Consider the following 15,929-nt stretch of genomic DNA (forward strand, 5'->3'; position numbering starts at 1 on the left):
AGCACAAGAAATGTTATTCGGGAGCTTCATGAAATGGGTTGCCATGGCCGAGCATCCACACAAAAACCTAAGATCACCATGTACAATGCCAAATGTCAGCTGGAGTGGTGTAAAGCTCGCCACGATTGGACTCTGGAGCAGTGGAAACGCGTCCTCCGGAGTGATGAATCACGCTTCACCATCTGACAGTACGACGGACAAATTTGGGTTTGGCGGATGCCAGGAGAATGCTACCTGCCCGAATGCATAGTGTCAACTGTAAAGTTTGGTGGAGGAGGAATAGGCCCATTAGTTCCAGCGAAGGGAAATCTTAACGCTAAAGCATACAATGACATTCTAGACAATTCTGTGCATCCAACTTTTGGCAACAGTTTGAGAAAGTTAGTGTACATTGCAACATGCCTGGGTTCAAATAGTATTTGAATTCTTTCTAAGATTTTGAAGACTTTGAGAGTTTTGTTGAGCCTGCCTGTGGTGCTATCTATAGGCAGGGTTTGCACATTTTGGATTATGCAATTGGTCCCATTCTACAAGGAAAGCTCAAAGAAGCAAACCTTGACAGATTTGAAAACATTTTGAACACAGTGTAGACAGCAGTTGACCATAGTTGAGTTGTATGGAATAGAGACAAATGGAAAACTAGGAGTCAGTAGAAGGGGGTAATTTAGAGCGACCACTTTCTCCCAAGCCAACATGGTGGGAACCACTGCAGTGTGTTGTGTTTCTTTACAGGAAGACCCGGCTGTCTGAGACAGCTCCAGAAGGAAAAGAGGCACAGACGTGTAATCAGCTACTTTTTCATTTAACTTTCCTGGCTGGCCTTCCTTTCCCATCCCCACCCCCATCCCCCATCCCCCATCCCCACCCACACCCCCACCCCCACCCCCATCCCCATCCCCCACCCCCACCCCCACCCCCATCCCCTAGCCATGTTTGTGGAAGAGAAGAGAAGGGAAGGTGAGGTGCGTGTTCAAACCAGAAGCAACAATGTTCTCTTGCGCCAACAAGGTTTGCCTATAATCCCCAATGCTCATACCTCACAACTCTGGAACATGTAGATAATGTTGTAGTGTATTTTTCTTACAGACACACAGATGTCTTTATAAAATGAAGGGAGTCATCTCTTCTAGTCACACTAACAAAGGGACAGGTGTAATCATAGGGTTTATGTCCACTTTGAAGTGACACTGTAGCAACTAGTTGCTGACAAGGCAGGTCAACATGTTGGAGTGCTTATTAACACCAATTTCAGAACAACAGTGGAATTATTTCATGAAGGCTTAATAAAGCCTTCATAAGCTTCACACATAATAATGCTTCTGCCACGTGGAGATCATGTCATATCACCCTTCATATTATGGTAGTTGCTTATACCTAGCTGTTATAAAGGGCTATGAAGCCTTCATTAAGCTCAGTAGGTAAAATTGTGACCCAGTTGTTTGTGACCAATCACTGTCCTGGATAGATTTATCTGTGAACCAATTATAGGAGGGGGGAGTCAAAGGGGAGCAGGGACTGGAAGATTTATGTCCGCCACCAGATGGTTCAAAGCAGGCATGCACAGCTGCCGCAGAACATCCAAGCAGCCAGCTGGAACTCATCTGCATGACCTGGGAAAGAAGGCAGAGTCAGCCGGAACATTCTGGTCCTGCCAGATGACAGATCTGTTCAGGCTATGAAGAAAACCATCAATATATAAAAGGATTAAGTCTTAGTACAAGGATTAGGCTGCTTTTGAATGTGTCTGACACCTGACAGAGCAGTCGGGACATCTTGCTCATTTTAAACAAACGTAAGCCTACTTTCTGAAACAGTTTGGCTGGCGTTGAGTCCTTGGAAAAGAGAGAGTTTAAATGACTCATTGTTTCCATAAGGTCATGTTTTAACCTCTAGACTTCTGGCTGCAACAGTCTACTCCCCAAACACAGTGTGTCTTGAGTTTTTCCGCATTAACCATGGAAAATCCATAAAGTAACCAGTTCCTGGGATCCTGAGTGGCTCAGCAGTCTAATGCACTGCATCTCAGTGATAGTGGTGTCACTACACACCCTGGTTCAATTCCAGGCTGTATCATAACCAGCTGTGATTGGGAGTGCCATAGGACAATGCATAATTGGCCCAGCGTTGTCTGGGTTATGGTTTGGCCGGGGTAGGCCGCCATTGTAAATAATATTTTTTTCTTAACTGACTTGCCTGGTTAAAAAAAGCTTTAAAAAATGTTTAAAAAAATGCAGCCTGCTGTATGATTGTATTCCACACTTTCCCCCTGATTGATCCAAGTTGTCATAGATGTGCGACATGGTTTCAGTGTCGAATGTTGCGGTTCATTGTTATCTGGCTTTTGTTCCCCCTGAGGAACGTCTAACAGTCTGGTGAGTCTGTAGTACAAAGAACACAGCCAGACATTCTCTCATCCTCTCAGAAACCTGGAGAAAGTAAATGTTGTAGAACAGTGGGGGAAACCAACCGACTGAGTGAGAATACTAATGGAAAATATGCATCAGACGAGCATGCTTTTTCACCGTTGTCACGATTATCCGGTTTATGTGGCGTCTGCTGAAAGTACGGAACCTGTGATGAATTAAGCTGAGGGGGAGGAAAAAGTTAACCACCCCCTCCCCTCCTTACCCTGGACTGCACTGAGGTTTTTAAGACCGCCCAGCAAACCTCACTTCTCTCACTGTAAACTTCAAATGCTCCCGACACCCCCTTTCGAAAAACCCCAACAGGGAAAATGGCACTTTCCAAGCTCTGTGGTCTATGGCTCCGCTAGACAGGGCCAGTTGGACATTTTTATTCTTCTGTAGTTTATAGAAGTGTATTTACAATTAGTTACATTTTGTCATGTGTAGATCATGTGTAGATCATGTGTAGATCATGTGTAGATCATGTTTAGATCATGTGCACATCTAGTTAAGATACTCTTGCCTGTAATAATAATACGTCTACATGGTTAGGAAACTAATACATCTGCACGGTTAGGGAGATGATACATCTACACGGTACCGTGTGGCTCAGTTAGTAGAGCATGGAACTTGCAATGTCAGGGTCATGGGTTCAATTCCTATGGTGGACAAGTACAAATGAAAATGTGTTGCTCTGCATGAGAGTGTCTGCCAAGTGTATCAAATGAAATGCAGTAAGCATCTGGGAACTAAGGCATGTTCAATCAAAGTCTGTTAACGTTTTTCTGGGATTAAGTTTTTTTTCTTTTTTCTGCTTTGCAAAAACATGTTTGATGTTTGGATTCATATGAAGATACATTTTTTCTTTGTTTGTTCCAGTGTTTTATTGATTAAATTCATCCAAACGTGCATTTTCACAGAGCAATAGCCTGGAAACTGGTAATTTCACGGGGACCCAAGTTTAAACAAAGTGCTTGCTTTAGTTCTGCACAGTACTTGGAGGCAGGACAGACAGACACAGAGCCTTGCTTTAGTTCTGCACAGTACTTGGACAGACAGGACAGACAGACACAGAGCCTTGCTTTAGTTCTGCACAGTACTTGGACAGACAGGACAGACAGACACAGAGCCTTGCTTTAGTTCTGCACAGTACTTGGAGGCCGGACAGCAGAGATTTATCCCGGGACATTCAGACTAGTCAAATGTCTTACAGTAGATAGAACATAAATGAGCTGGAAACTGTCTACTGCCTATTGTCTACTGCCTACTGCCTACTGCCTACTGCCTATCGTCTACCGCCTTCTGCCTACTGTCTACTGTCTACTGTCTACTGTCTACTGCCTACTGTCTACTGCCTACTGCCTACTGCCTACCGCCTTCTGCCTACCGCCTTCTGTCTTCTGTCTACTGTCTACTGCCTACTGCCTACTGCCTACTGCCTACTGCCTACTGCCTACCGCATTCCGCCTACTGTCTACTGTCTACTGTCTACTGTCTACTGCCTACTGTCTACTGTCTACAGCCTACCGCCTACTGTCTACTGTCTACTGACTACTGACTACTGACTACTGACTACTGCCTACTGGCTACTGGCTACTGTCTACAGCCTACCGCCTACTGTCTACTGACTACTGTCTACTGCCTACTGCCTACTGTCTACAGCCTACCGCCTACTGTCTACTGTCTCAAGAGCCTAGACTAGTGTAGAGACAACACAGCTGGTTCCAAACAGAGGTTCAGAGATAAAGAATGATGATAAAAGGCGTAGCGAACCCTGCTGAGTGTCACAGGGTCGTTTTCCGTTATCGCACGCGAGACATGGTGCAGGGCAGGCTCTATGGATCAATTCTGACAGGTAGGGGGGAGACCTTCTGAGACCCAGGGGTGGGTGTCTAGTGTAGGGGGGTGGTGTTCCCATGGGGATGATGAATGGGGTGAGGTGTGTGTGTCTGTGTGTGTGTGTGTGTGTGTGTGTGTGTGTGTGTGTGTGTGTGTGTGTGTGTGTGTGTGTGTGTGTGTGTGTGTGTGTGTGTGTGTGTGTGTGTGTGTGTGTGTGTGTGTGTGTGTGTGTGTGTGTGTGTGTGTGTGTGTGTGTGTGTGTGTGTGTGGTGTGTGTGTGTGGTGTGTGTGTGTGTGTGTGTGGCCGATGTGGGCGGCATGACTCATAACCACAGACATTCATCAGGGCAGGCGAAATACCTTGAATTATGGTACCCTCAATTATAAGATTAGACATTAGCCATTAAATTTGATCACTTAGCCATATTGTAGCTTATCCAAGGCTGTAGTTTCCTTTAATTTGAGATGGCTATACCGTCCGCATTGTGTTTTGCTAAGGCATGTTTAAAAATGATTGGTGGTATCAGTAACATCATCCCACTGGCTCTCTAGTTTGATCCAGTTCCCAGAATAAGAGTATTTGGTTCTCCTTATCTGTTCTCGCCTCTCTTTGTTTAGTATACCAGTGGTTCCCAAACTGTGGGGGTCAGCAAAATGTTCACAGCACCTCTTGGCAAAATTCATACAATTGCAGGAAATAAGATTCAACCCTGCTAAATGTTCTCTCCGTTAACAACCTGGGTTTGGAAACCACTGTAGTAGACAACACAGTACTGTGAAGTCAGACTCTTTTATGCACTTTATCTTCCTCTAATATTCAGAATAAGATCATGGTGAACCAAGTATTCCAGGCTAATTTTTGCGTATAGTTTTTGTCATAACTTTGTCATAATTTTATAAAATGTTGGTCATCGTCTACGGCATCCATCTTAGGAAGTCGACAGTTTCAGGCTAAAGTCTTCCTGTGGCCGTTTTGTATACGTTGTGGAGTGAGATAACAGATGGTTCATTTAGCAGATGAGCTAATCTAGAATGATCCGTTACCCCCACAGTGCCAAAGTGATGACATAGCCGACAGCTCAGTCTGTTTCCTCCCAGTCAGATCTCACAGCACACTGAGGAACATAAGTAATAAGTGGGAATATAAAGTAGAGTCTTGTGAGAGTTGTTGGTCTGGTAGACATGTTCCTCTGGCACTCTGACCAGTCTGAGGCTTGTTCTTATCAAATGGTTACCTATAAAGCTCAGGGATGCCACCTGGTGTTAATAACGAGAACAGGTAAAGGACCTACAAGTCACCTTTACTCCATCAACTCAGCCCGATGATACGTTTGTTTATGTTTTGTGTGTCAGTTGTCATGACTACCTAGACACGCTAATGTGCCCTAAAGTAAAGTTCAACCGCTCTCCTTTCCCCAGCAAGTCTCCATCAGGTTGTTGCTGTGAGTGAGAATGTGTTCTTCTCAGTCAACTTACTAACCTGGTAGAGTAGAAGTTCAATAAATAATGAAGTAGATCAAAAATATCAATCATAATCAATAAGTAGGTGGGTGCAAATGTGGATAAATTGTGTTAAAACGAATGGGAGCTTTTCTTGACATAGCCTAGTCTCTCCTGCATTTGGGGTAGTTAGACCAGGTCAACCCATGAAGCTTTGTTGTAATTTCGCATAAGCACTCAAAATGGTTTGTGTTTTATAGAGCACCATTACTGTTTAATAGCCCTTTTCCAAGACTTTTCTGTGTGTGTGTAATAAACATTTAGTATTTTATTGGTATATCTATGCGTGGACATTTTTCATTGGTGGCTGGGTCATTTTTTTGTGAGTCTGTGAGTCAGGTTTTCGAGGCATTCCTTTGGAGGAAGTTAGCTCATGTCTGACAGTGGGGAGACGTTTACTACAACTGACAGTCCCCTTTTCCAGAACCTTCTTTTATCTGCAGTTGAACTGAGATGTTATCCAGTACATAATGGAAAACATATGTTCCTCATTACCTCTAAACACAGTTACCTGTTGTTGATTTATGATACAGAATAATAAGATTCTGTTACACTAACACTGCATTTATTTTTCTGTGTTTAAAGTGTCCAATTGGGTTTGTGTTCATTTTGTTGTTGGTGATATTGCATGCCAGTAAAGAAAGCAGAAGGTTTTGCGATGTCCAATGAGGAAACATGTAATCTATCATGAAGCCACACAGGAAGCCAATAGGAAGAGAGCTATGAGAACATGTTCACAAGCCACTAAATAAGTCTGAAGTATAACATTTAACCAGTTCATCGCTTTCAGTGACTAGTCTTCTTGTTGATCTATCTCAGTTCTGGACTGTGGCATTTACCACATTTTTCAGACCTTTCAGACCTTTCCTGTCTGTCCTTTCCCTGTCTGACCTTTCCCAGTCTGACCTTTCCTGTTTGACTTTTCCTGTCTGACCGTTCCTGTCTGACCTCTCCTGTCTGACCCTTCCCTGTCTGACCTTTCTTATCTGACCTTTCCTGTATGATCTTTCCTGTCTGACCTTTCCTGTCTGACCTTTCCCTGTGTGACCTTTCCTGTCTGTTCTTTCCCTTTCTGACCTTTCCTGTCTGACCTTTCCTGTCTGGCCTTTCCTGTCTGACCTTTCACTGTCTGACATTTCCCTGTCTGACCTTTCCTGTCTGACCTTTCTTGTCTGACGTTTCCTGTCTAACCTTTCCTATCTAACCTTTCTTGTCTGTTCCGCCCTCCACAGGAGATGACTTGGGCTGCACGGTTGACGGCCAGGTGTACACCAACCGAGACATTTGGAAACCGGAGCCATGTCGGATCTGCGTGTGCGACAACGGCGCCGTCCTGTGTGACGAGATCCAGTGCGATGAGCTGTCCAACTGTGAGAAAGTGATCATCCCCGAGGGCGAGTGCTGTCCCATCTGTCAGAGCGAGGGCAGCACAGACACCAGTGGCAATGGCAGACCCGGTGAGCGGTCGGAAAGCGTGACCGGAAATCTGTAGTGACCCCAAGTCATGACAAGGACACACATTTGTTATGAGAGAACTCAGTATGAACTGTGTTTGAATGTGTAACTACTACTATACTAATACACTGATGACACTCATGACACTGATGACACTCATGACACTAATGACACTGATGACACTGATGACACTCATGACACTCATGGCACAGATGACACTGATGACACGGATGACACTCATGACACTAATGACACTCATGGCACTGATGAGACTGATGACACTTATGACACTGATGACACTGATAACACTCATGACACTGATGACACTCATGACACTAATGAAACGCATGGTACTGATGACACTGATGACACTCATGACACTGATGACACTGATGACACTGATGACACTGGTGACACTCATGACACTGATGACACTCATGACACTGATGACACTCATGACACTGATGACACTGATGACACTCATGACACTGGTGACACTTATGACACTGATGGCACTGGTGACACTCATGACACTGGTGACAATCATGACACTGATGACACTCGTGACACTGATAACACTCGTGACACTGATGACACTGATGACACTCATGACACTGATGACACCAATGACACTGTAGACTACAGGCTTTTGTAAGATAATTATTTGTTTATGTCTGTTCTTTCATTTTCAGATGGTGGCAGAGTCTACAGGGTAAGCTTTAGGATCTCCTTGTGATTATTAAACATCTTTTAAAATGTCTTGTTACTAACTTGATTTTAACGGTGAAGCAACATCTGTCATCTTGCTCTTGGTTTGTAGGGTCAGAAAGGAGAACCTGGAGATGTACCACAGGTGACTGGGATCAGAGGTCGTCCTGGGCCTATGGTAAGCTTATAGATCACTTTGTTTTCAGTCTATTATAAACTAAATTTGTGATATAGTGCTTTGTCGAGATTCACCAAAATACAGCTTTAAGGTTTACGTCTTTTACCAGTTGTTTCTCACTTGTGGTGTGGATTTTGTAAGACTCTTTCAGTCAACTCTAGATGGCAGAAGAGCACAGTTACCTACAACACAGTTACCTACCTGTACTTGACAGAGCATCAATAATGACTTTCCTCCATTTCAGTAATGATGCCATCATGTGATTAATGAAGGGACATTAGTGTGGCTTTTCCCATCCGTTCTTTTTGCTCGACAACAGGGGCCTCCCGGATCTCCAGGATTCAGAGGGGACCGAGGCCAGAAAGGAAGACCTGTACGTTCCAAACATGACTTGTGAAAACACACACACCTCTAGGATGCATGTAGAGCAAATATATCACGCTGTAGCTACACTGGAGTTCTGTACTGTATACTTATTTACATTGACAACAACAACAAAAAAGTGAGTTTCAATACAAGTTGGATCTTTGCCAAATCGCAAATCCTTTATCATTCCTTTTTCTGGACCTAAATAGTATGATCACCCAACCCTTTTCTGTGACACACCCTCAGAAGTGATCCATGTGGCCCCAACTGTGCAGTCCACACAGAGCTTGTCTTGTAAAAACCCAATGTCATGTAGTTTGATTTGGAAAATATGCTAAAGGAATATTTACTCATTCTATAATGGCAGGTAAAATACAGCCTTCATGGTGTAATTTCCTCTCCAGGCCAACCAAGCTGAGACATGACAATTTACGTACTACTCAGTCTCTATTGAATTAGGATATTTCAGAGAAGCAACTAATATATATGATTATGAACATAAAATAATTATATAGATTTTTTTTAATCAATGGCTTTCATTGTCGTGCTCAAATAGAATACAGTATCTTCAAAGATAATCAACCTGTTAAAGACTGTATACAAACAATGATATACTGTGCACTGTGGAGATTTTTTCTCTTTGGTGAAAAACACTGGGATAAAACAAAAAAAACAATCAACACACCATTTATTTTCAGTTTCAATGACATTACATTATCATTAGAATGCACTCCCAAAAGACCCATTCCGCAAACGTATGTATTTCATTTAAATTCAGTTCACAACAAAAACCTACATGATGAATGAAAATGCCCGTCTCATTGGAATGCTGATCCAATTGAGGACATACATTTAGCAGAACATCATTACTCTCTATGATTTATGGCATAATATGTCCTCGGTGTACCTCTCATGTTAGCATTGTCAAGCATAAGCTGTAATGATTTATTTTTTTGGTTTCTCATTGTGGCTACTTTCATCCTCCACTGTTATTGTGTATCAACTAGAAAACCTGCTTTAGAACACAAGACAATATGACTGTCTACACATTATGCTACTAAACATAAATGGAGATCCATAACCCAGGGGTCACTGATATCAATACATGAGTTGAGAGAAGAAAAGAAACGAGGTTTACACAGTAACAAGTTTACGATTTGGCACTTAACGAATGACACAGTATTTACTTGTTATGAGTTGCTTCATCCTGCTTATATTAACATGACATTGTCTATCTAAAGGGGCTGCGTGGATCTGCAGGATATGACGGAGAGCCTGGTGTGCCTGGAAACCCAGGAGAACCAGGGCCTGCAGGAAACCAGGGTCCACCAGGAGTATGTACCACAATACCCACCCCTCATAAGCATGTACCATCTCAAGTGTATAACATGTCTATAAATGTTTAATTGACTGTCAATAAGTATAAACCCTTTATAAAGGCAACATTATTTCAATAAGTATAAACCCTTTATAAAGGCAACATTATTGTTAAGCGTTACCCTCATGTAGTGTATTCTCGCTAGATGGATTGCTGGATTGGCAATGGATAAATTCACTACCAAACATGTTAGTCATGTTTTTGTTTTACAATCAATAGTTATATTAACATCGTGCTAGCAGTGGGGTTAAATTTTACCCCCCAAAAAATCTAGTTGAAGTCGGAGGTTTACATACACCTTAGCCAAATACATTTAAACTCAGTTTTTCACAATTCCTGACATTTAATCCTAGTAAAATTCTTAGGTCAGTTAGGATCACCACTTTATTTTAAGAATGTGAAATGTCAGAATAATAGTAGAGAGAATGATTAATTTCAGCTTTTATTTCTTTCATCACATTCCCAGTGGGTCAGGTTTGTAGGCCTCCTTGCTCGCACACACTTATTCAGTTCTGCCCACAAATTTTCTATAGGATTGAGGTCAGGGCTTTGTGATGGCCACTCTAATACCTTGACTTCATTGTCCTTAAGCTATTTTGCCACAACTTTGGAAGTATGCTTGTGGTCATTGTCCATTTGGAAGACCCATTTGCGACCAAGCTTTAACTTCCTGACTGATGTCTTGAGATGTTGCCTCAATATATCCACATATTTTCCTTCCCCATGAAGCCATCTATTTTGTGAAGTGCACCAGTCCCTCCTGCAGAAAAGCACCGCCACAACATGATGCTGCCACCCCCGTGCTTCACGGTTGGGATGGTGTTCTTCGGCTTGCAATCCTCCTCCATTTTCCTCCAAACATAACGATGGTCATTATGGCCAAACAGTTCTATTTTTGTTTCATCAGACCAGAGGACATTTCTCAAAAAGTACAATCTTTGTCCCCATGTGCAGTTGCAAACCGTAGTCTGGCTTTTTTATGGCAGTTTTGGAGCAGTGGCTTCTTCCTTGCTGAGCAGCCTTTCAGGGTATGTCGATATAGGACTCGTTTTACTGTGGATATAGATACTTTTGTACCCGTTTCCTCCAGCATCTTCACAAGGTTCTTTGCTGTTGTTCTGGGATTGATTTGCACTTGTCGCACCAAAGTACGCTCATCTCTAAAGACAGAACGTGTCTCCTTCCTGAGCGGTATGACGGCTGCATGGTCCAATGCTGTTTATACTTGCGTACTATTGTTTGTACAGATGAACGTGGTACCTTCAGGCATTTGGAAATTGCTCCCAAGGATGAACCAGACTTGTGGAGGTCTACAGGTGTTTGCCCACATTTGTTAGTGCTCCTGAGTGCAGCTGTGGATCCGCTACTGTGGACTGGGATCTGGCCTTGTATAGAATGTCCTTGTATCTCTCCTGGAAGGGGATATAGTCACCCTTAAGACACTCCTCTACGGCTCTGATCTGATCTGAAAGACTCGAGATAACTTTCGTAATCTCTTCAGTCTTCTCATTTTCCATCCAAATCTTCTCCTTCTCTTCCTCCCTTAGAGTACGTATCCTGGCCTCCTCTTCATCTAGCAGAATTTTCCGAAGATCATCAAACTCTATCCTGATCTGCATTTGTGTAAAATCGGCCTGTGTCTTAATGTACTTTGCTGTTTGATGACAGGTTAGTTTGGCTTCAGTAAAAAGACACAGCTTCTCCTTCAAGGGCTCCAGTTCAACCGTTATTCTTTCTTTGTGATCCTGGACAATTTCATCTATGGGACAGAACTTGTGGCCTGTGTGTGTTCTTGAATCACGACACACTAAACACACAGGCTGTTGATCCTCCGTACAGAAGAGCTTGAGTTTCTCTTTGTGTCGAGTGCAGAGCCTCTCGAACCCAGCTGCATCTCTGGAGCTCCTCTTCTGTAGGAAGCCGTCACACAGCCTCTTCAGGGTAAGGCTTACTGCTGGGAAAGGCATTGAGGAGATCCTCCTGCAGACTGGACACTCCTGGTCTTCCATACGTTTCCAGTACTCCTCAAGGCAGGTTTTTCAGTCACTGTGGCTGCAACACAGAACCGCAGGATCCCTGAAGATATCATAACACACAGGACAGGAGAAATCATATTCTATAAGAAATGATTCAGAAGCCATTTTGTCACTCAGACAGTCAGTTTCCTACTCTCTGTAATGGCCTCAGCAAACAGCTAGAGGTAGAAGAATCAGCTTCATTGGCAAGTCCAAGAGCAGCTTCTACACTGACCACAGGTCTCTATGGATCAGAGTAAATGGTGACAGCTAAAGGGCTAAACTGTAAAAGTATGAGGCTATATAAAATTTAACAGGGAGGATCTTTATTATGAACGTCCCTAACCAAAGCACATTATCAGACTGATTATCTGGCCATTACCTGGTCTATTGAGAAACTCAGTATGGAAACAAGAAAAATTCACCTGGCCGTTACCTGGCGTATTCTGTTAAGTGGCCTCTGAGTTTCAGGTTGAATATCCAATACTGTAAATCACTGTTCTGTTTCCCCAGGGACTGGGAGCTCAGATGGCTGGAGGATTTGGGGATGAGAAATCAGCCGGCCAAATGGCCATGATGCCAGGAACTAGGGTAAGAAGGGTGCAGTGGAACCATCTTGGGTCACACAAGTTTCTTGTGCCATCTTTATTTACTATGGCTTGGATAATTTAGCTTTTGTGGTGATGTTGGTGTATGTCTTGAATTTGTTGAACTATGGGTGTAAGTGGGATCATACTATATATGATTCTGTGTACAATTATGCAACCTGTGTTTTAGGGAGAGGCAGGAGCAAGAGGACCTCCTGGGCCAAATGGAAACCCTGTAAGTTAAAAACAACGAATGAAAAAAAGAATTTCAAACAATTATATTTGGAGCAAGCCGTTCACTCTCTTTGTTCTCTCTATCGCTCTCTCTCTCTCTCAGGGCCATTCTGGACCGCAAGGACCCCATGGGGAAGTTGGTGATCCAGGTCACATGGTATGACAACATTCTCCTTATCATATGTCATGTTTCTGGTCCGGTGTTCCCTGTTTATTGCGACCATTCTCAACAAAGTGTCTATAAAGAATAGCACCTTGAGTCATGTTGGCACCACAGTAGTCACATCCATCTTCTTGAAAACAAACAACACAAAAGTGACAGACTACAGAATATGTGCAACTGTTTATGTTGACCATTTAATATCCTGGTAACACTTGACATAAAGCTGACAGATATAATATATTATGATGCCGTTATAATGCATTATAATGTCTTATCATAATCTTCTGTTGTAGGGTCAATCTGGACAAAGGGGACCTGAAGGGCCACCAGGAAAGCCGGGTGAAGACGTGAGTAAACTCTCATCTCTGTTCACCAGAAGTACTGACGCTATTCCACGGACTGCATTCAAAGATGGACTGCATTCCATGGACTGCATTCAAAGATGGACTGCATTCCATGGACTGCATTCAAAGATGGACTGCATTCCATGGACTGCATTCAAAGATGGACTGCATTCCATGGACTGCATTCCAAGATGGACTGCATTCCAGATGCTCTGTGTCACAATAACCTTCCCAACAGAAACAATCTCAAAAGACATGAACATACTAGATTGAAGACATGCTAAACTTACTTCATGATGTGTAAGAAACATCACCCGTTATACTTAGTAAATGCTACTCATCTCTTGTGATATCATCCTAGGGAGAAGCAGGGAAAGCTGGAAATTCAGGAGAGATGGGATTCCCTGGATCAGCGGTAAGTTATATATCAATAGAAGTGTTACGCTTGAAGTTATTACTAAAATAACTGCAATGCTGTACTCAAATACCATGTAATGTATTTCAGGGAGCTCGAGGATTTCCAGGGACACCTGGGCCTCCGGGATTGAAAGGCCATAGAGTAAGTATAACCCCATTTTTGCCTATTTAGAGCTTTGAGCTAACGCTGTAATTAAAAGCACTATACAAATGAAATGTATTATTAATATTATTACTATTATTGTTATTATTAATGGAGAAATACACATTCCATCTTTCAGGGTCACACAGGTCCAATGGGTCTAAGAGGAGAAACTGGAACTGTAGGATCCAAGGTAGACAATCTACATATTATGTTATAACTAACTGGTTTTATAACTGACAGTGATATTCATGTAGATATTATGTTATAACTAACTGGTTTTATAACTGACAGTGATATTCATATAGATATTATGTTATAACTAACTGGTTTTATAACTGACAGTGATATTCATATAGATACTATGTTATAACTAACTGGTTTTATAACTGACAGTGATATTCATATAGATATTATGTTATAACTAACTGGTTTTATAACTGACAGTAATATTCATATAGATATTATGTTATAACTAACTGGTTTTATAACTGACAGTAATATTCATATAGATATTATGTTATAACTAACTGCTTTCATGATTCATGTAGACACCATAGTTATTTCTAGTCATGATACATCAGTTTGATACAGATAATATATAATATATAATACATATAACTATGCATTTTGTAGATCAGGGTGTCAAACTCATTCCACAGAAGGGCTGAGTGTCGGCAGGTTTATTGTTCTCTTCTTTAAACGAAGACCTTCACAACACATAAAGTGTGTTCCCTCAGGTCGCTACTCTACTACCACATATCTACAACTCAAAATCCATACGTGTGTGTGGAGTGTGTGTGTGTTATCATGTGTACGTGTAGGCGTGTGTCTGTGTCTTAATTCATCAATCAAGTACAAGGGTGGAGTGAAAAACTGTAGAATCTCAGCCCTCCGTGGAATGAGTTTGGGCACGTGCTGTAGAGTGTTGCAAAGCATGTATTAATGAATGCAATGTTTCTGTCATCGATCTCTTAGGGAGCATTAGGTCCCACTGGTCCAATTGGCACACCTGGCCCTATGGTAAGTGGAACATATTTTAAATACACAGTGTTGTGTACTAACAACTTGTGCTGTCTCTGACAAAATGCAATTCATAGCAAAGACCACTGAGATAAACAGCGTGACTGTTATGTTGATACCAATTCATAGCAAAGACCACTGAGATAAACAGAGTGACTGTTATGTTGATACCAATTCATAGCAAAGACCACTGAGATAAACAGAGTGACTGTTATGTTGATACCAATTCATAGCAAAGACCACTGACATGAATAAAGCTACTGTTATGTTGATACCAATTTGATATTTGATCTTTAGAAGACTTCTCAACTTCTGCACCAATCAAAAAAGATAAGATAGGTGAAAGCAAAATGGTGGATGCATACCTGATGTTGGCTTTGACCAGTCCAGATCCTTCATAGTCTAACCTGGTGTTGGCTTTGACCAGTCCAGATCCTTCACAGTCTAACCTGGTGTTGGCTTTGACCAGTCCAGATCCTTCACAGTCTAACCTGGTGTTGGCTTTGACCAGTCCAGATCCTTCACAGTCTAACCTGGTGTTGGCTTTGACCAGTCCAGATCCTTCACAGTCTAACCTGGTGTTGGCTTTGACCAGTCCAGATCCTTCACAGTCTAACCTGGTGTTGGCTTTGACCAGTCCAGATCCTTCATAGTCTAACCTGGTGTTGGCTTTGACCAGTCCAGATCCTTCACAGTCTAACCCGGTGTTGGCTTTGACCAGTCCAGATCCTTCACAGTCTAACCCGGTGTTGGCTTTGACCAGTCCAGATCCTTCACAGTCTAACCCGGTGTTGGCTTTGACCAGTCCAGATCCTTCACAGTCTAATGCAGTAGAATGAAAAGAGACAAGCAGAGGAAGCCAGTATGTGGATACAGTCCATGAAGAGAAGCTGTACTGCTGGATTACCTTTGGCTTTCATATCTTTCAGCTGTCTAAAATTAACAATGCAATATGCGTAACTAACAGGCATAGTTTAATTAATAAATTATCAAAATAAAAAGAATACAGCAAATGTTTCAAATGATTTTTTCCTGTTAGTAGAAGCCTATTTAATAAGACATGAAGCCTAATGGTGTTGCTTCATGGTTGCTCAGGAGCAGCAGTTGGACCTATTTGCAGGACTGTAGAAAAGCCTTGTCATAGTGCATCGGCCAATTAAAACTTTTACTCTAAT

The 15,929-nt window shown here is 42.3% G+C and overlaps 1 protein-coding gene and 1 pseudogene across 1 annotated transcript in view; one reads left to right on the top strand and one right to left on the bottom strand.

Annotated features, from left to right (window-relative positions):
- The window catches only part of LOC139546308 (collagen alpha-2(V) chain-like), a 63,414-nt gene that overhangs the window by 26,326 nt on the left and 21,159 nt on the right, over positions 1 to 15,929 (top strand). Inside the window, exons 2-14 of the mRNA XM_071354526.1 lie at positions 6,977 to 7,201; positions 7,892 to 7,911; positions 8,020 to 8,085; positions 8,405 to 8,458; positions 9,693 to 9,785; positions 12,358 to 12,435; positions 12,622 to 12,666; positions 12,769 to 12,822; positions 13,122 to 13,175; positions 13,534 to 13,587; positions 13,678 to 13,731; positions 13,871 to 13,924; positions 14,710 to 14,754. Of these exons, the coding sequence (XP_071210627.1) occupies positions 6,977 to 7,201; positions 7,892 to 7,911; positions 8,020 to 8,085; positions 8,405 to 8,458; positions 9,693 to 9,785; positions 12,358 to 12,435; positions 12,622 to 12,666; positions 12,769 to 12,822; positions 13,122 to 13,175; positions 13,534 to 13,587; positions 13,678 to 13,731; positions 13,871 to 13,924; positions 14,710 to 14,754 (896 nt within the window). The remainder of the gene's footprint in view (positions 1 to 6,976; positions 7,202 to 7,891; positions 7,912 to 8,019; positions 8,086 to 8,404; positions 8,459 to 9,692; positions 9,786 to 12,357; positions 12,436 to 12,621; positions 12,667 to 12,768; positions 12,823 to 13,121; positions 13,176 to 13,533; positions 13,588 to 13,677; positions 13,732 to 13,870; positions 13,925 to 14,709; positions 14,755 to 15,929) is intronic.
- LOC139547244 (E3 ubiquitin-protein ligase TRIM39-like) lies at positions 11,140 to 11,970 on the bottom strand (annotated as a pseudogene).

This window comes from Salvelinus alpinus, chromosome 20 (assembly GCF_045679555.1).
Source record: "Salvelinus alpinus chromosome 20, SLU_Salpinus.1, whole genome shotgun sequence".
NCBI lineage: Eukaryota > Metazoa > Chordata > Actinopteri > Salmoniformes > Salmonidae > Salvelinus > Salvelinus alpinus.